This window comes from Varanus komodoensis, unplaced genomic scaffold (genome assembly GCF_004798865.1).
Source record: "Varanus komodoensis strain SLA01 unplaced genomic scaffold, ASM479886v1 scaffold4, whole genome shotgun sequence".
In the NCBI taxonomy this organism is placed as follows: domain Eukaryota; kingdom Metazoa; phylum Chordata; class Lepidosauria; order Squamata; family Varanidae; genus Varanus; species Varanus komodoensis.
In genome coordinates, this window is record NW_025335941.1 from 46,864,720 (window position 1) to 46,890,143 (window position 25,424).

The 25,424-nt window shown below is 43.0% G+C and overlaps 1 protein-coding gene across 1 annotated transcript in view; it reads left to right on the top strand.

The window, feature by feature from the left end:
• ATP8A2 (ATPase phospholipid transporting 8A2) overlaps positions 1 to 25,424 on the top strand; it is a 433,576-nt gene that overhangs the window by 315,070 nt on the left and 93,082 nt on the right. Inside the window, exons 32-34 of the mRNA XM_044441796.1 lie at positions 2,689 to 2,750; positions 3,928 to 3,984; positions 8,028 to 8,135. Coding sequence (XP_044297731.1) covers positions 2,689 to 2,750; positions 3,928 to 3,984; positions 8,028 to 8,135 — 227 coding nt within the window. The remainder of the gene's footprint in view (positions 1 to 2,688; positions 2,751 to 3,927; positions 3,985 to 8,027; positions 8,136 to 25,424) is intronic.

The following is a 25,424-nucleotide window of genomic DNA, read 5'->3' on the forward strand; positions in this document are numbered from 1 at the left end:
ACTGAAATAATCCAAAGTTTAGGGATGAAGGTAAGGCAAAGCTGTGATAATGGAAAATGAGAAAAGACACTTCTGGTCTGCTTCTCATGATCATGCCATAGTAGAAGAGGAGTTTGATGGTTTTTTATTTATTTTAATTTGCTTTTTTGTGGTGGTGGTTGATGCACTGGCTTTTGGTTTTAATTTTCAGTTTTCTTGTTAGGAATGGGCAGTCTCACCTGGCAGTGTCCCAGAGGGTGTGTGTGTGCTGTCAAAGTGCCAAAAAGCAGCACCCTGAAACGGGTAGAGAGGTCTATTTTCCACAAGATTGTTACCTGACTGTTGTCAAAAGGCGAGTTGTCAAGGGAAAGCAAAACCTCAAGTGAGCTTTGCTTACAAAGGGGCTGACCTCTAGATCACCCCTGTCATGGTAGGGTCCTTTCCCTTTATTTTTTGGCTGGTCATGACTCTTCCCGGCGTCCTGCATCTTTTCCACCCTTCTTCAAGAATCTAGGAGCATCGAAGGTGGAGACGTCTGAGCCATGCTCTTTTACGGGGACACAGAGTTTCCATTTTGACAGGGCTAATGAGGGGGCTTTGGTGGGGTCATCTACAGCCATTGACAAACTGCTTTTGTGATTTCCAGGAGGAAATGGGCACAGGGAAGAGGGTTTTGTCACTCTTATCAACTACAAAAGGGTTGTTTGCCTAGTTTTGTGTTTTGTAATAAGCTTTATTCAAAATAACCCTAAAACAAAGAAAAACTAAAAACAACATCAATCATCAAAACCATTGGACCTGCTGGGTCAGCCCCCACATTTTTTCCATTTATGATAACTTAGAAACATATTTATACGAAGTCCTGTTTCTCTAGCTAATAATAAAAAGAGTCCCAAGTTTGATAGAAATGGGTTGTTTGTCTAGTTTTGGATGACACGATAAACTACCATGGATACGCCGACCCCTGAGACAACCTATGGACTGTCAGAGTGGCTTGCAACCCATTAACACACCACCCTGCGGTATCCACTCCAGGTTCCTGCCCCACTGAAGTGCATCATAGTTTGTTACCAAGGATGGGCTGGTGTGTTGTGTGGATGCAGTCAGTGAGTGGCTAAGAGCTGTTTGCTGCAGTGAATCTTACTTTTGCCCTGAACCCACTAGCTAGTCTTTGGCAAGCTTTCTGTTTTCGCCACAGTTCCCATTGCCTCTAATAAAAGGATAATCACACTGGCCTTAGAGAGAGTTTTTGAAAAAACTACAGTATGTATGAATCATTCTGGATAAATAAAAGAGCTGTATATGGCGTAAATTTCAAAAACTGTTGTTTTCAAATTTATTGAAATCTTGTTTTGAAACCAGGATCTGATCATATTTGCAATCCAAGTCATTCCTGTCCTGATAGTGTTCCCTTTACCCCTTTCCAAGACATTTCACTAAAATGGGAATATAATTTACTAATTCAAGCAACTTGTAGAATCTAGCCACAGGTTTCTGTTTTAAATCTGCCTCACCTACACTGACATGTGTGTCTTTGGCTGCCACACTGAAACCTGCTGAAACTTGATGGCTGTGTAAGTCCTCTGGGTTACAGCCCTTTTGGATTAATTTGGGGATTCATAGTGCTGCCATCTGTTCTCTTTTCCATAGGGGAACCCTTAATCTTTTCCTCAACAGGAACTTAGCGCTAGCACAGGGCTACTTGAAGAACTGCCAAGTTTGGCACTTCCATATGTTAAATTAACACGTATTCACCTTTTTGTACACTCATAGAGGAGAGAGGGTGTTAGAACATAAGAAGCCAGCCACTTAACATCCACAAGAGGTTTTAAGCTATCAGTTAGAAAGGTGATTTTGAGTCTTCATTTTTTGTAACAGTTGGATAAAAATATATCCTTACTTCAAAAAATCGAATAGAAGTAAACATGGCAGGAATGCCTGAATGCAGTACAGTGACACAAAGATGTCATGGCCACTGGAATTGTTCATCACCCAAAGATACTTTGATCATAAGTTCTTGGCAGAAATCCCCTTTCTATTCAATTTTAATGATGAAGTGTGTGTGTGTGTGTGTGTGTGTGTGTGTGTACGTACTATCTTTAACATTTAATGGCTTCAGCAATGAGTAACACAGTTATTACACTATTTGCTTCCACTGTGTGCTGCTTTTGAAGAGCTTTGAAAAACCCAGTGTGCAAAATTCATCCTCTCTACAGAGAGAAATCCAGGAGACATGTTTTAAAAACACATCAGGGAGCTAAAGCACATTCAGATTCCTTCTGAATGTTCCCTAGTCACATAGTTACCTTTCATTACCCTTGTCGAAAAGTAAAGGTATTCAGGCTGCACAACCAGCTAAATGTAAACTATGCTATATTTGTATACCTTTCTTCTTTTCTTTAACTTTTCTTTCATACATTTGACTGTTTTTGCATTAGTATGAGCTCCTGTTTATTTTAAGATATTTGTAGATTAAAATATGTTTTTTAAGACTGCAATCCTATATTTCCTTATCTGGAAGTAAACCCCACTGCATTCAATGGGACTTATTTTTGAGTTGACCAGGGTAGGATTGTGCTGTTAATTACTTTCATTTGCATTTGTTTTTATTCTTTGTACTATACTGTCTGAAAATCTTAAACTAAAACACCAGTTTTTAAAACATTTCCCAGTGGGAGAATGGTGTTTCACTTTTCTTATCTTTTTCAGATGCGGTATTTACGAATGGCCAGAGTGTAGACTATCTCTTTGTTGGAAACATTGTTTATACGGTAAGCTGTCAGTGTTGAGTCCCCAAACCACATGTCCCTGTGACATGGGCGAAATCTCATTGACTTCAGCTATGCATGTATTTCCTCATATCCTGCATAGTAGGTTTGCAGCTGCCAACAGTGCTGTGGAAAGTTCGAATTTTGATTTTGTCATCATGTGACAGTTAAGGGGTCATGGAGAACCTGCCATGAGGAACTTATGGCCCCAGGAGGGCTGCTGCTGGCTGAACAGCAGGTGCTGGCAGACACTGGAAGAACCGAGAAATAATTTCAGGGCCCATGACTCATGGATTGAGCCTCAATGATGCCCCTGGGAACTTATGCAAGGTCATTTTCAATTAGTTCTGGTTGAGGTGATGGTTGAGGTTTTGAGATACTTCTGGTCACTGCAGCTCTTGCATTTTCATACTTGTCAGTGGGTGCCATTTTGGTGCCACATACATGCTCAGAGGACTACAGTGTACAACATCCATTTCTTCTGTTCTTCTGGTCTGTTTGACAGGACTTCCAGGATAAGGACTTCTTGTGTTCCTGGTTGTGCAATACAACATCCAGCCAGGATTGCTAGATCCTGCCGTCAGGATAGGGAAGGCTTATCCTTCTTCTGTAATTTTGAAATGTGTTTGACGCAGGAACTAAACATTCATTCGTTCATTCAACATTTGAGAATCACTTAAATTTAAAAAGTCTAAGTATTTGCCTAAACAGAGGATGCATACAGAGGATTGGTGCTGACCTAATTTGTAGTTTTAGGGAGTTGCAGAGAGTGGGCACTAATGCCAAAGGCCATAATCTTAGACCAGATGGAGGGCACCTCATGCTCCTGATGACCATAGCAACCAAGGAGGCTGGGCGTCCCTTAAGTATCCTGTGCTGAATCGTTTAGGCTGGCCAGCCGGCCTGCCTGCCTTATTTATTTATTTATTATTTGCATTTATATACCACCCTAATAGCCCAGAGTAAAACTAAATCTGGGCCACAGCTTATAGGCATTTAAAAATGAAACAGCATTTAATTTCTACATGTGTATACCTCTATGTCTTTGTAGCATGTCTTAAATTTAAATACTGCTCTCTTTTCAAAAAGACAAAGAGGAAGGCAACTGTAGATGTGGAATGTATTCTGGAATTCAGTGTTTCTCTTTTCTTCCATTCTTTCTGCACTTCTCTTGCTGCAGTACGTTGTAGTGACAGTCTGCCTGAAAGCTGGTTTAGAAACCACGGCATGGACAAAAGTAAGTATGAGAAATGTGGCAGTCATAACCCTCCCAATTCTCTTATGAACCAGTTAAAGGAAATAATGAACTTTGAATCTGATTTTGCAGTTAACATGGTGGATCACTATTTTATTCCAGGAAAGGGTTTTACCGCTGCCATTTTTTACTTTTCTGATGTAAAATTGTGTAGGATAAAGATGAGGACGTGCCTTCAAAGAATGAGGTTGGGCAGGTATCTGGGGCTCATAAGTATTTGAAGCAGGAGGTTAAAAATATGGCTGTGTGCGTATCTGCATCTACAGTGGTATAGATGCAGATACAGAAGTGCCCTTATGGACAGAATGAGCACTGGAATTTGCATTGGTAATTGCAGACATGAAACCAAGTGGTGAAACTTATCCTGGGTTGATTGAGCTTTTCGATCTGGGAAGAGAACAAGTATACAGTCTTATATATTTGCCATAAGTGGATCACTGTCCATCCTTTCTGCAAGAGAAAAGCTCAAGTAAGTTTAAAATATTCCTTTAATGTGCTTCCTTGTGCATTGCTTTAAAAATGCAGGCTTCAAAGCTACAACATAATGAACCCATCCATTCAAAAAGTATGCACATTCAAATCAAACAATGTAGAAAGATGGTGTCTCTTTAAATTTGATTGCACTCTTAATAGTGTGATGCTTGAGCATCACTGAAGCACACTAACTACCAGCCTGTCTGACCTGACTCAAAATAGATTTTCATGAACTCTGGTGAATTATTTAAAAGATGCACTGCAGTTTCAAGGAATCCATCTATATATCTATGTCTAGGATGGGATCCAGATTTAGGTGTTGCAACTGGGCCGGTGGAAGCAAAGTTTCTGTTCCTTTCTCCACATGATAGTCCTCCAGCTCTCTAAAAATGCTACACAGAGGACTGGGGACCCAGCTGAATGGGGTGAGCTGCAGTTCAGAGAGAAAGGAAGGTGATCTGCAAACATCAAGTGAAGGCCCTTTCTGTGAGTGGATCCTGTCCAGTGACAAAATGCAGATTGTGGATTCCCCCTTGGTCTTGTTTTGTTATTTAACTCAGCTCATAGATGTATTTCCTTCATGTTGTAAAGACAAAGGAGGGTTGTGTTTTCTTCTAAGCCCACTTGTGGCTGGCAAGCCTTATTGTTTCAGCTGTGGGCTGAACAATCCTCCACACAAGGATCTTCCCCAAGTCCTTGAGAAGTATGAGTGTGTACCATTGAGTTAAGCCTCGTCTCCATCATCAGGTAGATTGGTTACGTGTAGTTTAGTCTCATGAGTGAGAAAATCCCATTGCTGAATGAGAGGATATGATAGTTGGGAATGAATGGCTTGAACAAATAAATCAGGGGAAATGCACTGTAGTTGTCGCTCAACAAGGCAGAAGGAGAGCTTGAGGTTGTTTACATATTCTTTGACTTGCAGGAACAACAGAACAGTCTGCTAGTGACAAAGTGCAGGACTATTTGCTCTTGCGTGTGTTGGGACGCATGGTCTATTGGAGTACTGCAAAACAAAATCCTGAGATTTTGGGACTGCAATCTTAAATACGCTTACTTGGCAGTAAGCCACAGCATACTCCATGGGACTTGCTTCTGAGTAGATACACATAGGATTAGACTGTAGGGAATTTTCAGGATCAGAATAGTGGAGTTGGAAGGGTCCAACATCCTGCTCAATGCAGTATTAAATCTATGGAAACCATGGCACGTTTCTTCAGTCTCAGCTGGGCTATGGTGAGTTTCACTGTTTTGTATGTTTTAGCAGTTTACATTTTTATTTTACTTTATTCCCTATTGTAAGAGGCTATGGGGACCATTTCTGGGGGAAATAGTTTCTTTTTTAATCGCAAAAATTCCCCTAGGATTTTTTTATTTTTTAGTTATGTTAGTATTTTATTTGTGCAAGTTATAGGATGTTTATAGCCAATGTTCTCTGAGAAATTTATAGGGATAAAAACCAAATACTATTAAAATAAAGCAATAAAACATAGTCTCACTCTAGATGATGATGATTACAATAAAGCACATCTTAATACAGCTTCTATATAACCCATGAAGAGCTATAGTTTTAAAATGCTGAGTTTTCCCTGAAATCTAAAACTAGAGGAGGGCTGGGTACATCCTAGGGTGGTCTGTCTGTTGATCTGGGTTGACATTAAAGCCACATGTGAATTTGAGTCCTGCCCTGGAACAGAGGGGGACAGGCTAAAGATCTATAGCTTACTTTTTTCTTTTTTTGCTTACTAGAACACCAAGATCTACCAACGAGAGACTGTGCAAAAAAAAAAAAAAAAAAAAAAAAAAAAAACATATACTTGAAATTAAAGTACTCCAAGTCCAGGAATGCACCAGGAGTAGCAGAACTGCATGGAGCTCATAGTCCTTCCATGCAATAATTCACTCTTGGTTACTCCCCAAGCTTTCTTCAGTTTTCAACAATACAATTTAAGCTAGTGGTGTGGGAATCATTATTTTGATGCTACTGCTAAAAAATTGGTTATCAGGAACTTTTGCCAATCTACTGAAAATTACCCAGAGATCTACCAGTGGTTCCAGAGCTACTTTACGCCTCCCTCCTTCCTTACAACAATTATCTACAGTTTGGAAGATCTTCAATAAAACAAAACAAACAAAAATCAGTATAAGAAGTTTGCCCTAAAGACAGAAAAGCACTGGTGTGGCGGAATGAATGTTATTAAGGAAATTACTCAGAACTGTAAGGGAACAAGAGAGTTTTGAAGTATGTAGCCAGTCACTTTTCATAAGACCTTTTGAAGAACCCTCTTGGATCACCCTAAAGGTCTATCCAGTGCAGGAGGATGAAAAGCATATGTAGCCCACCAAATGGTTTCTGAAAGCCCATTAGACATCCACCATTTCCACTGCCACCAACTGGCAGTACTGTCTGGAGTTAGCAAGGGAGTCCCTTCCCTTAGCTCCAAACTCTCATCAGAGGTCTCATCAGGAAGTGATGATAAGGAGGCAGTTCCCATGTGAAAGCTAGGACTATCAAGAGAAACCCCAGGGTTAGTGCTAGCATTAAGAAGGGAATTCCCAGGCTTGTCAGGTTGTGTGTGCGACCATGTGGCATCACCAGTGCAGACCTCAGGCTCAAAAAGGTTGTGTCTGCCTAGTCTAGTCCAGTGTTCTGCTTCCCACTGTGACTAGAAAGATGCCCCCAGGAAGTCCACAAGCAACATTGGTCAGCGATAGCCACCTCCTGCTGTTCCTCAGCACCTGAACTTCCGAGGTACATCACCTCCAGAGCATCCCAGGTCTGAATCTGGTCAGTGCTTAAAGGGGAAGCCATCTGGCCTCCAGGAGTAATCACCTTGAGTTCCATGAGGAACACAGTTGGGATATATATGTAACAAATAATAGTACGAGTGCTTTCAGTTCTCACAAATGCTAGTCTTTCTGTGGCCCAAATTTCATCAACCATGTACAATAGTTGGGGAGCTCCAAGGGTTGCATAAATACAAAGCTTCTCTCAGAGGAACTTCAAAGGAACCCCCTCCCTAAACAATGGAATGCTGGCTACCTGTTCTGGTCCCTTCATGTCCTTGAGAAATAAATAAAGCCCTATAGCTTACTGTAGAGCCAAGGTGTTCCAATGAATCCAGTGGGTGGTATCCAGTGTTAGCCTACTGGAAGTCCCACTATTTGGGTGAGTCAGTGCTATGTAGAACACAGAACTTTGTCCTTTGATTCTGCCTCCCTTGCACCTCCTCCCCAACCTCGTGATATCTGTAAGGCCCTGAAATGCTTTGTGGGCAAATACATGCTAAGAATCTGGTTAGTGTTGTTTAAAATAGCCTGTGAGATGCCAGGAGAGATCACAGAATGTTCATGCCTCATGGAAAAAGGATTCAAGTCAGCAGTTTTCTGAGCAGTTTGCTGGCTTTAAATCAAGAGTGCTGAACAGCCCTGAGTGGCAAAAGCCAAGATGGAAAAAGAGCTGTCAGAGGTAAAATAATACCTGAGAGTCAAGAGTGGGCAACTCCCTGTACTGGGTTGTGTCTTCATGGTTTGCTTCTTCTCCCCTGCAGTTCAGTCACTTAGCCGTCTGGGGAAGCATGCTGCTCTGGCTGGTCTTCTTCGGTGTTTACTCGACCATCTGGCCCATCATCCCTATTGCACCAGACATGCTCGGACAGGTCAGTCCTTTCATTCACTGCAGCAAAGGCACTTCTGAAGTGCATCGCACTCATTAGAGCTGTAATCTAAGCACGTGGCTCAGTTGTGTATGGATGCATTTTAAAGGACTGCTCTGCCTCTAGGTCACTTGCACGGATTAATATATCCTTGATGTGGCAGATTGCTTTTTGTTTGGTTTAATTTTTGCTAATCCTATGAAATTTAATGTTTCAAACCAAAACTGTCCTTCACCTTTTTCCATGCTGAGTGAAAAGACCTAAGTTTCTATCTACACCATGATCCTGCCTTCTTAGTCCTCTCTCAAAATGAGCTTTAATTGATTAATTAAATGGATTGAAGTGACAGCCTTATGGTGGGAGTGCTCCTGGTATGAACCTACACATATATTCTGATCTTCATCTGAGAGCATCCTCCAAGCATCTCTTCTGAGGGACTTTTGGAGGGTGGCAACAAAGCCCTCTCAGTGGGATCCCCCTGACTATAGAATAATCTTCCCACTGAGGTTCATCTAGAACTAACCTTATCAGGTCAGCCACACCAGGTTAAGACTTTCCCAGAAATTTGACAGCATATGACTTTAATGGGCTCTGGGGTTTTTAGCACTTTGCACAACATTGTTTTATATTTTTGTATGCAAATAGATTGGCATTACATCATTATATTGCATTTTTAGGATTTTAATTTTTGTAAACCACCAGGAAAGCTTTGGCCATTGGACACTATAGGAATGTTAAATGAATGGCTCCTTCTTCAAGGATGGAGAGAGGTCTGTCCTTGGGTAAAGAGATGTGACCTTGGAAAGGATATCCCAGTTGCCACAGAATTCTCTGTAGACCTTGCTTCATCCCTTTTGGATCTCTGATGTGGACAGAAGCAAAAGGTGCTCTGGATGTGGCTACATGACGTTTGGGGGAAGGTTTTTATCCACAGGAGAAATGCTACTTCGTCATGCTACAAATGCTACTTTGTAATGCTACTTAAATTTTGATCTGCTTGAAACAACATAAGCATTCTCGTGCTGCCTACTTTTGAACAGTACAAATCTATTGCAGCAAGCTCATTTTATAATAAAGGCATTCCTGCCTGTGTGATGGTGAAGAAGGAATTCCACCATCTGCAATTTTTGGTGTTTACCATCTGCAATTTTTAATAAGTGCTAATTTTACAAGCAGTTTTACCAAAAAATAAAAAGCATTAGCTGACCAATAGGGGATGTTCTTTTGATCTTTACTTGTGGAAGGGCGCAATTGTACCAGGTTGCCTGTAAGCCCCCAATCTGGGAGGCTTAAGTGGACATATAATGCAAAGTGGAAGATGTCTGCTGGAGTATTAAATGGGGAAGGAAGGAGGCTGGAGCAGCTTCAGGCATCTCCATAGCCTGGCCTCCTTGCTCTCTTCTATTACCTGCCCTCCAAGTGTCCCTTCTACACCTGTCTGAGGTCACTTTCCTGACTTTGGAGAGCAGCAAGTGGAGTTTTTTCTATGCTGGCTGTAAGGTGAAAGAAAAAGAGGCAGAGCTTCGATACCTACTTCCCAGCTCAAAGTATTCAAACCAAAAAGATCTGGACAGACTATGGAAGAGGGCTGGGGACAACAGGATGGTGTTCAGTGCAGAGAAGTGCAAGATCTTGCACTTGGGGGATAATAATGGGCATTATAAGTACAGGTTAGGGGACAAGTGGCAGAAGAGCAGCACTTATGAGAAGGATCTCGAGGTGCTAGTCGAGCACAGGCTAAACACGAACCAGCAGTATGATGCAGTGGTCAAGAGGGCAAACCCCACCCTTGGATGCATAGCCAGAAGCATGGCTTCTAGATCGAGAGGTATTACTGCCACTCTATACGACTCTGGTGTGGCTGCAGCTGCAGTACTGTGTTCAATTCTGGGCCCCTCATTACAAGAGGGATATAGCAAGGTTGGAAACAGTGCAGTGAAGGGCCACAAGGATGGTGGCTGGTTTGCAGGGTAACCCATATGAGGCGAGGCTGAGGGAGCTGGAACTTTTCAGCCTGGAGAGGAGACCCACAGGTACGTGAGACATACAGGTACATGAGGGGGTGTCACACAGAGGTGGGTTGTGACCTTTTTTCTCTGCAGAGAAGAGCAGGATGCGGTCCAATAGAGCAAAGCTCAGGGAGCCAAGATTTAGGGTGGATACCAGGAAGTATCACACTATAAGCCATCCAGAGATGATTCGTATAGGATGGGATGAAAATATCCTAATAGATAAATAATAAATAAATGATACCTTGGCTCACGAACTTAATCCATTCCAGGACTCTGGTCATGACCCAAACTGGTTGTGAGGCAAGTTAAATTTCCCCATAAGTTTCAATGTAAATAAGGTTAATCTATTCTGTAACTATTTTTTTTTTAATCAGAAAAATGTGAAGCAAAGTGACAAAGACCAACAAAGATCGCAGACATCTCCCCCACCCCCCAGCACGATCGCAATCGTGCCCGTCATCCCTGCACGCGCCCGTCATCCCAGCGCGTGGGGAGGGGGAGATGGGCGCAAACATGGGTGTGCTGGGGGGAGAGACAGGTGTGAACGAGGGCACGCTGTGGTGGGGAGATGAGCGCAATCGTGCTGGGGGGGGGGCAGATGGCCGAGATCGCGGTTGTGCTCCTGCAGGAAAGACAGGTGCGATCTCGGTCATCTCCCCACCCCCAGCACGATCGCGTCCATCTCCCCACTTGGGGATGTTGGGAGATGGCCGTGATCACGGTTCCCACCCAATGCGGAGTCTGCGACCTGAGTCAAAATTTGTATGAAATTTTTGTTCGCGACCTGATTTGGTCATGAACTGAGGTGTTCATGAGCCAAGCCACCACTGTAAGTACTTCCTGATGGTTAGGACCCCAAGGGTATGGAATGGGCTTCCACGGAAGGTGGTTGAAGTCCCATCAGAGAGAGTGTGTAAGAATAGGGTTGGCATACACATGGTAGACATGTCATGAATGGAGCTGGCTGGAGCCAGGGGTCGGACTAGATGGCCCAGGAGGTCCCTTCTGACTCACTTCATTTCTATGTATCCACCCTGGATCTGGAAATCAAAAAGTCTCTTTATTCCCCAGCATCCATAGGGCTTCTTCCTGATCAACTAAAGGTTGCAGTGGTAACAACCAGAGCATGAATATAAGTGAAACCAATGGAAAAGAAAGCACAAAAAGCGAAGCCACATGCTATCAGTGCCTCCTTATCATTTGAGGTCTCCTCCCGAAATGGTTTTCACTCAAACATCACATCTGGGGAGGGGTCAGATTCCGAAGCATTATGCTGAACTTCAAATTCATGGATTTTCTGGGTTAAGTACAATTGTTATTCTAATTTGGTCATACATTAATATTCTCCATAGGCGATTTTCAAGTTTGTGGTTTCTTTTACAAAATACCACTTGCAAACCAAATGGGTTCTATGGCCATATCTTGTATTTTTCCTGATTAAGTATCCAGCTTTTCTGGTATTCTTTTTCTCTGACTTGTGGAAAGAAAAGAAAATAGAGCTGTAAAATAAATTACTAGGTGACCACCATAACCAGGTGGGAGCTATGTATGTCACTAGTAGTTACTCTTCGTACATTGGTGAGGTTTTGGATTTGTTTCTTCGACATCTGTAGAGTTCCAAGTGCTGAAATTCTCCCCTTCAGTGCCATGATGTCAACCCTGGGAGAATAGGGAAAATAATGAGCTTGTCAAAACTACTCAAGAGTCCAATGGGAATGTGAAAAATAGGAGGCTCTGGGGGCAAGGCAGGATGAGAGTTTCATAAATGTTAAGTTAAAATACTACAGGGAGCAAACTCAAATGCAAAAACTGTCTTTCTGGAAAGCTAGCTGTGACAACCTTTACACCCAATGCAATGCACTATATTAATTATCTTTCACTCTTGATGGCCACTGAAATAGACAACTATGTTCTGTTACTGGATGCGGAGATGCCTACAACCCTCTTTGCCATGCTTTGCCTCTTTCAAAGCAGGTAATGAGCTTCTCAGAGGGGTTCACCTGTGCTCTTTTTGGCACCAGGTGAAGACTTTTTGATTTCCCCAGGCATTTTGTTTTGCAGTTTCTGTTTTTTATCTTGTTTTTATTTTAAATCTTTACACTGAGGCTAATATTTGTTTGATTTTATTTTTACACTGTAGTTTTAAACTTTTATTTTTTATATTGTGGAGTAAATGTATGTTGGGGTTTAAATCACTCTGAACTAGAGAGCTATGGCTATTTGACAGGATAGAAATATAATAAATAAATAAAGTTCCCATATGGTTTGGTTAAGAAAATGTTAGGTTTAAAATAAGATATTAGCAATATTGCAGTTAGTCATGGTAATAGCTTTAATATCTCTAGTTAAATTTGCATGAGATTTTCCTCAGGACATGTGCTCTGACTTTTGCCAAACAAATTTCTGACTTACTTTCTGGGTCACAGAAGCAAATAGAGCAAGAACTGTAAACTTTGCATTATCCACAAGCAGAAAGCAAAATTGTCCCATGCAGAAATGGGTGCAAATATCAGCAAGATGCCTTTTCCTAAGTCTTAAATATAGACATGTTCAGATGAGAAAACAACCCACCATGGTTGTTATCATGGGTGGGTTGTCATGTTGTGTGAAAAGGGAAAGCCTTCCTGGATGGATTGGTCTTTTGAACAAGTCACCCTGCAGTACCCATGGGCAGTTCTATGGTTATTGTCACCCATGATGACTTGCATGACATATGAACCAGAACAACAAGACTACCAACAGCCAATGACCCCTTCAGCAACAGCAGTAAAATTGCGATGCTGCTGGGCCCAAGTGGCTGCTGGGACTACCATTGCCAGCCACCCCAGTTTGCACTTAGGTGGGCTGGTAGAAACTGCCCCCTCCCTCCATTGATCACTAGCCAATTTTGGCTGGCAACCACAGCTTCTTCATTTAAACTCGTTTGTTCGTCTATATTGAAGACTGCCAGAGCCAGCTGGGAGACTTCAGGCACAATCTCTTCAGTGGGAGGAAGCAGCTGCCCCTTCAAAGTGACTTGGGGCACATTGGAGGGGATTCCTGTGGCCGCCCGATACATTTTAATTAATTTTGTGCCTGCTTTCTTTTCTCTCAGTTGCACAAACAGGGCTTGTTCCCTGAACTCAAATCCTTCCTCCATCTTGCTTTCAGTGCTGCTCACAAAAGACAGGCTGTCCATTGGAAGCAAAGGCTCAAGAGATTGTTGGTCCATACTGCTGGTTTTCACAAACAGCATCAACTTCCCAACAACATCCTTCTCTTTTTATGTTTTCCCCCTTTGCACTCCATGAGGGAATAAACTTTCCCCTCCCTTCTAGTCTTCTTTGGGCTTGGAGAAGGCTCAAGCTGTTTCTTTTTCAAAGGGAAGCGGAGTTTGACAGTTCAGCTCCCCTTTAGAAATGTGGGGGGGGGGCAGTTTGGCCCTTTATAAAGCTCATAGAGGGTTCATCATTGAGTGCTTCACGTCTTCTCAGGACATGTACCTGCAACTACATCATGATTCACCAAATGTCCACAGATTTTGACTGGCCTTAACAGTGAACCCAACATCTGTGTCTTCTTTATCTTATGTCATGCAGGACACCATGGTCATGAAATTCTGAAGTTCAGCACAAGTTCTTCCAAGCTTAGAAGGTCCTGGAGCATGCATGAGCCTTGGGAGTTGGGCCCAACGGCCTTCATGGTCCCTTGCAGCTACTATTCTATGATTCTATGATACTTCTGCTCCCACCCGCTTCCAAGTACCTTCAATAAGCAGCATTCCGAACATGAGCAGCCACGTTCTTCTGCTGGTGCTTCCCTGATCATTCCTGTCCAAGTTGGTCAGTGCAGGGTGTGTGCTTGTGTGCTGCACACGGGATGGTTCTCATGCAGCGGTCACTCTTATGTGCTGAGCGCTTCCTAGAGCAGCCGGTGCTTGAGAGGGGGATGAACAGGGCAGAGGTGGGAGGTTGTCTTCCATGCAACTTGGCACTTTGGAAAGCTCTTCTGGGAGGCAATGGCATGCAGGCTGTTGCCCCCTGCGTTCGGTACTGCAGAAGGAGTCTAGCAATTTCTTGCTTTCTTGCTCCTCCCTTCCTCCACATGACTCTGTGGCTGCCATTGTAACAGCCTTTTCCTTTCCCTTCAAGGGAGAAGCTTCTGCTTCCCTCTGCAGTAGATTTCAGCTTTAGGGAGTGCTCAGTTGTTGTCCTCTACATGGTGAGAACACGCAACAACACAGAGGGAAAAATATTGCTGGAAGCAGGGAAGGAGAAGGTACATGTGTGCTGGACAATGGAGGGCACAGCTCAGAAAACAGATGGTGAGAGGACTTGTCTCTTTTTCCCATCCAGTTCTTTGACTATTTATAAGGCAGCTTACCCTGTTGAAGAAATGAGCCCAAGACTGAAACCACAAAGTAAAAGGTATGCCTTGTGTCTAGAGGGGAAGATGAAAACTCTGGAGAAGACCCATGAAATTCAGTATATTAAAGGCACAGTCCTATGTATATTTAAACAGAAAAGACCTATAAGCTGGCTGGAGCATGCTGGGAGTGATAGGATTTTTTTCTTCCTAAACTTCCTAAGTTTTATTTAAAAAGTCATCTTGACATAAGAAAAGAATGAAAGGCAGCACCCCGATAGAAAAAGACCATTGTGTATGGTTAGTTATCACATAATTTCACCTTGTAAACAAGAGGAACTCAGCCACCGTTCTTTGTCAAATCTGGTTTTCGTCAAATAAGAATTTTGTCACGGTGGCGTATAGGAGATGGGATAATTGGGGTTATAGAAGAGCACCATGGCCAGCATGCTAGGATGAAGGGAGCATGTGCTGGCTGATATGACAGAATCTACCAGCAAGCTCATGAGTGACAAGAGATAAAAACCAAATTCCTTGGTTAGGATTCTGTGGCCTTCTCCGTTTGCTTTGCAGTGCCATTTGCATCACCAGCTCTAATTAGGATGTCCACAAATTAAGCTGAAATTTGATAAGGAGCATCTTACAGGGCTAAACTTGTATTTTTCAGGCCGGTATGGTAAGCTCACCATGCCCCTATCAGCATTTGAAACATACTTCAATTCTAGGCCCACACATTAGGAGCTCAGAATAAATATATATACAGAGAGATCTGATCTCCAAATTTATTTTAAAATGTATTTTCTTTAGGGCTTTTGTTCTATTCTACAGTTTCAAATGAATAATAACTCTCTTGCTGGATAGAAATACCAACCTAAATATGTGTGTGAGAACATGTGTGTGTTTGTGTTTCATTGTGAAATGTTTACCTTTTCACATTCTATTTGGTGGCACGGTTTCTCCCAGTTGCTTCTTGCTTCTTCTTGGATCATTACTTTGAGATATCCCAGCCAATCAGGAATGATGTATAAAATGATATTGCTTACTATATTTGTTTAAAATATTTCTGTGCCTCTTTTCAGCACTCCAAGAAAGCTTAGAATCAGTCGTGCTGGCCTTGTTGCTAGTCGTGAAGTCATGTCCGACCCATTTCGATCCCATTCCTCCAGGCCTTCCTGTCCTCCACCATCCCCCAGAGTCCACTTAAGCTCACACCAACTACTTCAGTGACTCCATCTAGCCACCTCATCCTCTGCCGTCCCCTTCTTCTTTTGCCATCTATTGTTCTCAGCATTAGGCTCTTCTCCAGGGAGCCCTTCTCATTAGGTGGCCAAAGTATTTGAGTTTCATCTTCAGTATCTGGCCTTCTAAAGAGCAGCCTGGGTTGGTCTCCTCTAGGACTGACCGGTTTGATAGCCTTGCAGTCCAAGAGACTCCCAGGAGTCTCTTCTGGCACCACAACTCAAAGGCCTCAATCCTTTGGTGCTCAGCCTTCCTTATGGTCCAACTTTCACAGCCATACGTTGCAACTGGGAAAACCATAGCCTTGACTATATGCACTTTTGTCAGCAGGGTGATGTCTCTGCTTTTTAGTATGCTGTCTAGATTTGCCATAGCTTTCCTCCCCAAGAGCAAGTGTCTTTTAAATTCTTGGCTGCAGTCCCCATCTGCAGTGATCTTGGAGCCCAGGAAAATCAAATATATCACTACCTCCATTTCTTCCTCATCTATCTGCCAGGAAGTGATAGGACTGGATGCCATGATCTTAGATTTCTTAATGTTGAGTTTCAAGCCAACTTTTGCACAGTCCTCTTTCACCTGCCATGCTGACCTATGGGCTTACAATCTAGAAGGACATGACTGGCAAGGAAATGGTCATGAAAAGAACAAAGGAAAGGGGTTGGGAGAATTTTTTTTTTATTTTTATTTATTAAAACATTTTTATGCTGCCCCATTCGCCGAAGCCTCGGGGCGGCTTACAACAAAAATTAAAATACCATTTTAAAATATATACAATAAAATACAAATATATAATATAAAACATACACTATAAAACAAGCCGCCCTGGCCAAATAAAATTCAATAATATTAACATTTAAAATGCTGCTTAAATAAAAAGGTCTTCGCCTGGCGCCGAAAAACAAATAACGACGGCGCCAGGCGGACCTCTCTGGGGAGCGCATTCCAAAACTTAGGCGCCACCGCTGAGAAAGCCCTCCTCCGAGTAACCACCCTCCTAACTTCTTCCATGGAGGGCTCCCGGAGAAGGGCCTCTCCCGCCGATCTCAGGGGGCGGCTGGGCATATAAGGATGTAAGCGCTCCTTCAGGTAACCAGGACCCAAGCCGTTTAGGGCTTTATAGGTCATTACCAACACCTTGAATTGGGCCCGGACTTCAATGGGAAGCCAGTGAAGCTGACGGAGAACTGGAGTCATGTGAACATAACATCCAGTCCCCGTCAGCAGCCTGGCAGCTCTATTTTGGACCAATTGAAGTATCCGGACCGTCTTCAAGGGTAGCCCCACGTAGAGCGCGTTACAGAAGTCCAGACGGGAAGTCACCAACGCATGTGTCACTGTCGCAAGGCAGTCATTCTCCAGATAGGGGCGCAGCTGATGAATTAGCCGAAGCTGGAGGAAAGCGCTCCTCGCCACTGCTGTTACCTGAGCTTCCAGTGAAAGCTGTGGGTCGAGGAGCACTCCTAAGCTGCGGACCTTGTCCCTAAGAGGGAGTGCAACCCCGTTCAGGACAAGGTTCAATTCACCCTCTCCGAAGCCCGATCCACCAACCAACAGGACCTCCGTCTTGTCTGGATTGAGCTTCAGTTTATTGGCCCTCATCCAGCCCATTACCTCGGCCAGGCACCGGTTCAGCACAGCCGCTGCCTCACCTGGATTGGTGGAAAACAAGAGGTAGAGCTGGGTATCATCAGCGTACTGATGGTTCCGCAGCCCACACCTCCTGATGACCTCTCCCAGCGGTTTCATGTATATGTTGAACAGCAAAGGGGACAAAATGGACCCCTGCGGTACTCCATGGCATAGCTGCCATGGCGCAGAGCCATAGTCCCCCAGCACCACCTTCTGGAACCGGCCATTGAGATAGGAGCGGAACCACTGCAAAGCAGTGCCTCCGACCCCCAATCCCGCAAGCCTATCCAGAAGGATACCATGGTCGATGGTATCGAAAGCCGCTGAGAGGTCCAGAAGAACCAACAGGGACGCACTCCCCTGTCCTCCCTGCACAGGTCATCATACAGGGCGACCAAGGCAGATTCAGAATAGCCCTGCTTTGTCTCTTATTTCCCAGGAGGTGCATGCCACAACTAGGGCAGGTCACGATGTCCCCTTTCCCTCTTCTTGTTTTCCTCACTGTATCATCTTTGCCACAAGGCAGTCACTATTACAGATGTGTGAGGAATCTGTTTTGGGGGACCAAAACCCACCAGAACCCCTGAGCTCACCTCTCCAGATGCTGGTCTGCTTTGACACGACTGTGAGCCTGAATTCCTGGTGCAGCACTCATGCACATGATGTGGAAGAAGGTTATTGGTTGTGCAAATTTCATTCTAAGAGCATTCATAGATATCCTCTCAGTTCAATTTGCAAGGCCAGGCATGAAAGGAAGTCTGAACACCAGAGGGATGGATTCCGCGGAACATCCCAAGCTGATTTTACTAGCTCTGCTAATGACATGCCTACTATGTGCATGTCCAGCCTATCGTTGAACACCCTCACCAAGGCCCATTCCATGCCCTCGGGGTCCTAACCATCAGGAAGTACTTCCTGGCATCCCAATTGAACATTGGCTCCCTGAGATGATGCAGTGATATACTGTTGCTGAGAAAATCCATTTTTTCCCTAGGTACTAAGCTAAGCTAGGAGCAGAGAGTTCTGAGGTGGGTGGCAAATGTGGTCATGGCCTCACTATCATGCTAATCCAAAAGTCCAAACTCTCATGCTAATTCTGAGATGCTGTAAAGGGTGGGATACACAATTTTTAAATAAATAAATAAGTGTGTGGTGCTGCACCCCTGCAGTCTCTTCTGCCATTCCTGGAACATGGTGAGTGGCGACTCAGGAGTGCACCTTTTCAGCAGCATCCTGGGGGAAATGTCTTAGCAAAATGAATGCATTTCTTAAGGAGCACCCAAAATTTTGGAAAAGTAGAAATAGTTTTCAGCAGCATCAAAAATAGTTGTGAAAACCTGTGAGTAATTTGAGCGCAGCCCTGATTTTATTGCATCTACAGGAAGAAGTCTGTGTCACAGTTGTGGTTAAACATCTGCTCCAGAACAACACATAGGTCCCAGAGAAAAGAACAGTGTTAAGTAGCATTGGGTTTCTGTGCAATTTGGTCTACAAAGTGTTTTTCTACTTAAAGCATGTTATTTAATACACATTGGATTTCCCGAAACACATGATGTCTTGAGATATGGCATTAATGTTTCACTGGGGCTAAGACAACACAATAGCTTATTTTCATACAGACCACAACACCTCAGTGTGCATGATTGAATGAGGTCATTAATGTAGTCCTATATTATTGTTACACTTGTGTTCCTAGCTCAGTAATCAGTTTCTAAATTCATGAAAAGACTATTCATCATCTCACCAAGAATAAAGAAGTTATTTGAGAGAAAGGGAATCAACCCAAACACTTTTAGCGTGCACATTATTTTTAAGAACTCCACCTGATCATAGAAATTCCAGGATTTGGCTTTCAAACTGGAATGGTTTGTACATCATCATAATCCTGTGTTTTAAATGTGGCCTGATCATTCTTGTTTGAAATGCAAATGAGTAAAATATGACCAAAATATGATGTGAAAAGCTGGACCTATGACTTTCCCAAAAAGCCAGAAAAGGAACCCAACAAACCTTGGGTGATTTCTTTCCAGTGTAGAGAAAGAGGTTCATACTCTTTGCCTGAGAATGTCATTCATGATGGATCAGGATTCCAGAGGAATTTCTAGGTTGTCATGATGTACAAACTGGGCCACTGCAAGTGAAGCAGGGCTTCTAAATAGAAGTGTTTTACCTCTTCTGTGAAAGAAGAAAAGTTCATGAAAGAGTGTAGTGAACTGGTATCCATGGGCACCTTGACTAGGAGTGCCCTGGCCCGATGCAGCAGGGCAAGCTGGTGTTAGCTGCCCTCTAAGAGTAAAGCAATTACCTTCAGTCCCCCATCTCTCTTGGTCCCTTGGGAATGCCTGACTAAGGATTCCAGTGGAGACTCTTGCGGACAGGCAGATCGGGATATGCAGCTTTCCTGAGTCCTCGGGGCAGCACAGGTTGGACCACAGCTTTGCCTGCCACACTGCATGCAACCTGGCCTGTAAATCAGTATTAGCACGACCTATAATGTGGTATACCCTCTTGTAAGCCTCCCCGCTTTCATCCCCTTTCATCCCCAAAGCACACAATTTGCATTTTGGTAAAAGCAGCTTAAAAGATTAGGGATTCAAGGAAAAAAATGCAGAACTGGAAGTTAGTTTCAGAGCACAAAATTCAATGGCAAATGATAAACAGAAAATGCAGGCCAGCTGTGTTAAGCTGCCTACCTAGTTTTTTTCCCAAAACTTTTGGTCTCTGACCATGGTAAAGTTCTCCTGCTGCCTGTATTAGGTCTTACCTCTCCTTTGAGAAAACTTACACCCCAGCACTATTACCAGAGGAAAACCTTCGTGTACTCTCCCCTGGTGCCATTGTCAAACTCCTGCGCTTACTGGGAGAGTTGTTCTTGGTACCACCAGTGAGAGAAAAAAGGCCCCCAACTCTGTTTCCCAGTGCAGTATATTTCCTTCAGTCCCTCCTCCCTTGCTCAGGTGGAAAGTCCAGAGGAATCTTTTCTTTTTTGCCTGCTGACTGGAAACCATTCACCTCCAACTCTGTAGTGGATTCTAGAAGATGCTTAAGTGTTTAGGCACCAGATTGCCAGGCAACAGGTTTTCTAAGTGGAGGCATTTGGTGTTGAGAAAACCTTCGCCAGAACATTTGCTCTGCAATGCCAGTATCCAGGTGGCCTAGCCTTTTGCTTTAACAGAGACTAATTGCAAAAGTGGAAGATTTCTTCCCTTGGCCCTGGGTAAGATGGAGTTAGCGTGATCTGGCAGAGTGGGCCAATCCAGGTTAACCTTAACAAGGAGGCATCAACTTTCAAGGAAAATCTGTTACCAAAGTGTAGTACCAACTACTTTGGGATCATGCTAGTCCACAGTGAAGGAAGATAATCTGCCTCTGAGTCAGAACACTGTGTTGTGTTTGTGTGTCACATAGCGCTGCTCAGAGGGTCAAACGTCACATTTGATGTGCTTGAATAGAAATAGACTGAAAGGAACTCTCGGAATCATAATCAGCCAGTATAGCTGTGAAGTTTTTACTTTGTTTTAGTATCTGATAATTTGGGGAAAGAGCCCAATTAAGAATGAGAGCTACCCAGTAAGTGGAATAAAACAAGCTAGAGCTAGAATGCTGAAACATGTGCTAGGGTAGCTAACCTAGCTCGGATTTCAGTTCCCAGCTGAGGTCAAGAACTATTTCACCATTTTATCCTCCCCTCATATGCTGATAATGTGGCTGAGTTAGGTGTTTCAAGGGAGCTTTATGCTTCTCTTTGAAGCATCTGGCATAAGCCATAACTGAAGACAGGATACCAAGTTAGATGGACCATTGATACGTTCTAGTTTGGTAATTCTTGTTTCCCTTTCTTAGCACAAGCTTCTCATGTTTTGTCATATACATTTTTTTTTTTTGTTCCCAAGCCACATAAGTCATTTGTATTGTACAGAAAGCTCACTGAGTCCTTTAAAAATGTTTCAAGAAGAGACTTAAAGAAAATTCATCGACTCTGCTGTGGTTTACTTGAAATATAAAGTATTTGTTGGTTTTGAGGGATTTCTTTCCCCCTGGGTGACATGTTGCATAGTTTTGTCTAGGAAAAGATTAGCCATTCTTTTGATCACACTTCACTCACTTTGTCCACCACTGAGTCTGTGGTTAGAGGTCCATATTTGGTACTCACTCTCTAGTCATTTTTTCAGTTATAGATCCAGTTTTCAGTGTTTTTTCTGACAAAAGAAAAGAGATCCAGAAAGTGAATCACCACCTTTCATGCCACCCCACCCCCCACATGCACAAAATGTGAGGGTCTCCCTCTGATCCCCAGTACTCACTGAAGGTTGCATTCAAAGAGGATGTTGTTTTAAAATGTATTATTGTTCAAGAGGACCAACTTGTTGGTTCAGCCAACGGTGACTGTTCTCGACAGCAAACCGCCACAGGTACTAGACAGACACCCTGATGGTGTAAATCTACAGAAGAGAAGCTGTAAGAACGCTAAGAAGAGGAGGAGAAGGGCACACTGCTGTGAGGCAGAGCACATGCTGTGCATGTAGACACTCCATGAGTTAAGACCTGACATCTCTAGTAGGGCTAGGAAAGAGTCCTCTCCGAAATCCCGTAGAGTACAAGGCAGTACTGGGCTGGACAGAGCAAAGGTTTTGGTATATAGCAACTTTGGGAAGGAATTGTTTCACCTGTGGATGTAGCATTGCTATAGATACAGGTTTTCCAAACAAAATAGATGGGTACATATATAGACATCAGAACATCTTATATATTGCACTACTTTTTTGCAATTTAATCTTGAGCATATCTAAAGGAAACCCTTTAAACCTGACTGGCCATTTTGTTTCCACGCATGCATGCACACCCACACACCCACACACCCACACACCCATGCATGCATGCATGCACAAAATGATGCCTTTGAATGAAATGGGATATTTTTCCTTCATTAAACATTGGCCATTTCTGCATCAGATTTCAAATTCATTTTTAAAGCCTATAAGTATATATTGTCATGCTTGTTTATCTAGATGTAATCTTTTTTGTATTCAATGCTCTGTGTGTGTGAGAGAGAGAGAGAGCGAGAGCAAGAGAGGGAGAGAGAGAGAGATCAGTTTCCCATAATTTCATTCATCTTTGACTATACAGGATGCCTTTTTTACACAGCTTTCCCCACTGTGTGCATTTTGGATGCTTTTTCTCCTACTGATTTTTGTGCATTTTTATTTGCAAACAGCAGCACAAAACTCAGGAAAGTGAAAAATATTTATTTGTTTGTTTGTTTGTTTGTTTAACATTGAGATCACACCTTCTTTTCTCTTGTGAAAAATACAAGATCCCTCTACTGTCCTTTTCATCTCCACATCAACCATGCATAGTAGGTTAGGCTGAGTCAGTGACTGGCCCAAAGGGTCTCACCCCTACGCCATATCATTGCATTCCATTTCGGGCATAGGTGCAGGAAGTACACATTTGGGAAATTCACATTCAAATACAAACCCAGCTAATCCCTCACCCACCTCTAGTTGTGGCTATACATTACTATTGCACCAGCAGTGTCCCATTTGTCCTTACAACTGGGCAATCCTAGAGAAGTTGGTTGTACACAACTTCTAGCCACGTGAAGGCCAATTTTGCAAGCATCTGCAACTTATCACAAATGTGGCATGATAAAAGATTAGACTGGTCATTTCAGTGTGTGCCAGATCATCTGTATCCACCTGTACTCAGTTGCATCATTTTCTAAGCTCACGTAGCAATTGAGTGTTTTTATACCTTATGGGGAATTCAAAGCATATATTATACAAACCCTAAATATATGACAAGAAAGCTGCAGAAAAGCACTGTTGCAGGAGGCAATTCTGCACTGCATTGGATGTGGGATTCCTTGGCACCATCAGCTTATATAGGAACTAATCCCTAGATGCTTTGTAAAGGTCTAAGTAAGAGATTTGGTTATATTGCAGTTTAGCAGTGGCCAAAATATTTCACATGGTGCAAAAAACACAATGAGAGGGCTACAGAACTAACCACATCATGTGTGACCCTTCTGCAACTGTTGAAAATGGAACTCCCACTACCCTGCCCATTGGCCCTGACAGCTGGGATTGATAGGAATCCCAGAAGTCTGGATAGGTCTGGGGGTCTACAAGTGACTTTAGGCACAATCTATGCATGTTTAGACAGGAAAAAGGCCTGCTGGGAATCAGATGCCTTTTTCTGTCTAAACATGCATAGAACTGCCCCCTTAAGGTCCTCTTCACCCATGAATTCTCCCTTGAATTCAGACTAAATTCTCTCTGCCTGGATTTCATGGGTGAAAAGGGCACTTCTGAGTCTTTTGAGAGCCAGTGGGACATGGACCTGGGAGATCCAGGTTCTAGGCCCCAAGTGGCTATGAAATTTCCTGGCTGACTTTGGGACAGTCACTATCTCTCAGACTAACCTACCTCACATGGTTGTTGTGAGGATAAAAATGGAGGGGAAGGGACTGTGCAAGCAGCCTTGAGTTCCTTGAAAGAGTTAAAAAGGCAGAATACCAATGCAATGCAGTAGTGGTAGTAGTAGTATCATGTTCACAAGTGATGGGCAAATATGGAAGTCTCATGAAAGGGCCTAAAGCATCATAGCAGGATATTATTGTCCTGATTCCCTATTGTTCTGTATCTAGTACACACTACTCAGAACAGCGTGTTACTTTTACTTATTTATGGAAGGCAAGTCTGGAAAGAAACAGAGAATGGCCATTTTTCATTGCATCCATGGCAAAGAACTGCAATGATTGCATAAATAAGTTTCACATGTGCTGCACTCCATTCCTGTGCTTCGGTTAGTTGCAGCTTGTTCTGTGTTTTTCCATGTTTTTCCCAGTAGCTTTACTTGTTTCACTTTCCACCACAGGTTTTCTTCTCCCAGTGGTTTTATTATTGTCTTTTTGGTTTCTCTTGTTTCAATGGCATTTGGCATTGGCTGGAAAATTGGCCATTCCAAGTGTGGTTTGTTTGTATATGATCTCTTGCATTTCACACTGCAGCGTGGACATTTCAGCCCATGGAAACACTTTATTCACTTACTAAGTCAGAAATCAGATTTCTGTCTACAGGCATAGGCTTCCCAGTACTGATCTTGTTTGCTTTCATTGTTAATGGTCTCTGGCCCGTTTGATGTGGCTTTCCAACTTTTCCTGGACTCTACCCCAGGCAGACAGATCAGCATAGCATGATGAAATGTGTGTGCCTTTGCAGAGATGTACTGAAGGGTTTCAGTGATTCTCAGACTGTGAGCTTGACTTACCCAAGGAAGTAAAGACAGTTCTTGGCAGAAGGTGGAGGTGGGAGAAAATGTGAGGTCTTGCCTCGCCCATTCAAAACCATTGTGGGTTTTTGTTTTGTTTTGTTCTTTTGGTTTGGGTTTGTTCTCTTTTTGTTCTTTTTAAACATCTTTTATTTTTTAAAAAAATATGATAAATTGTTGGCTTGAGTTAAGCAAGAGCTTCAAACTGTCAGAGAGGTGTAGTGTATAATATCACATCAATTGCACGTTTGATTCATTTTCCCATGCTGAATTGAGTCTGTAGGGAAACCCAGATTTAAAGAATGGCAAGCAAGCACTCACAGGCCGGAGTTGGACAGGTAAGTTCATATGTACCTTGTAGCAATTAGTGGGCAGCTGTGATTAATGTTTCTCATGTTCAAATGACAATATTTAAAATGGCAACATTTATTAAAATTGAGGTTTGTCCCTGCCAGGTTCAGCTTTTACAGCTTTAAACACTCTTTCACTTATTGGAGCTGATCAGTTATATCGACAATCCATATTTATACATACTTATCAGTGAATATAGTTCACAGGGTCTGAACAGGGAACTGAACTGTCCCCTTCTGCCTAATCAATGGATCACCACCTGAAATGTATCTGAAGCATTTATGGGTCTCAGGTTACACCTTATTCAGCAAAAAAAGGGTTGTTTTGGCTTTATTGGATGTCACATTTTTTCAGTTAGGACTCCTCTAGGTCAATTAACTGCTGGTGGTATAATCCAGCAACTTCTTCTTGTACTCATTTGTTTTGGAAACATCCAATAGTTGCC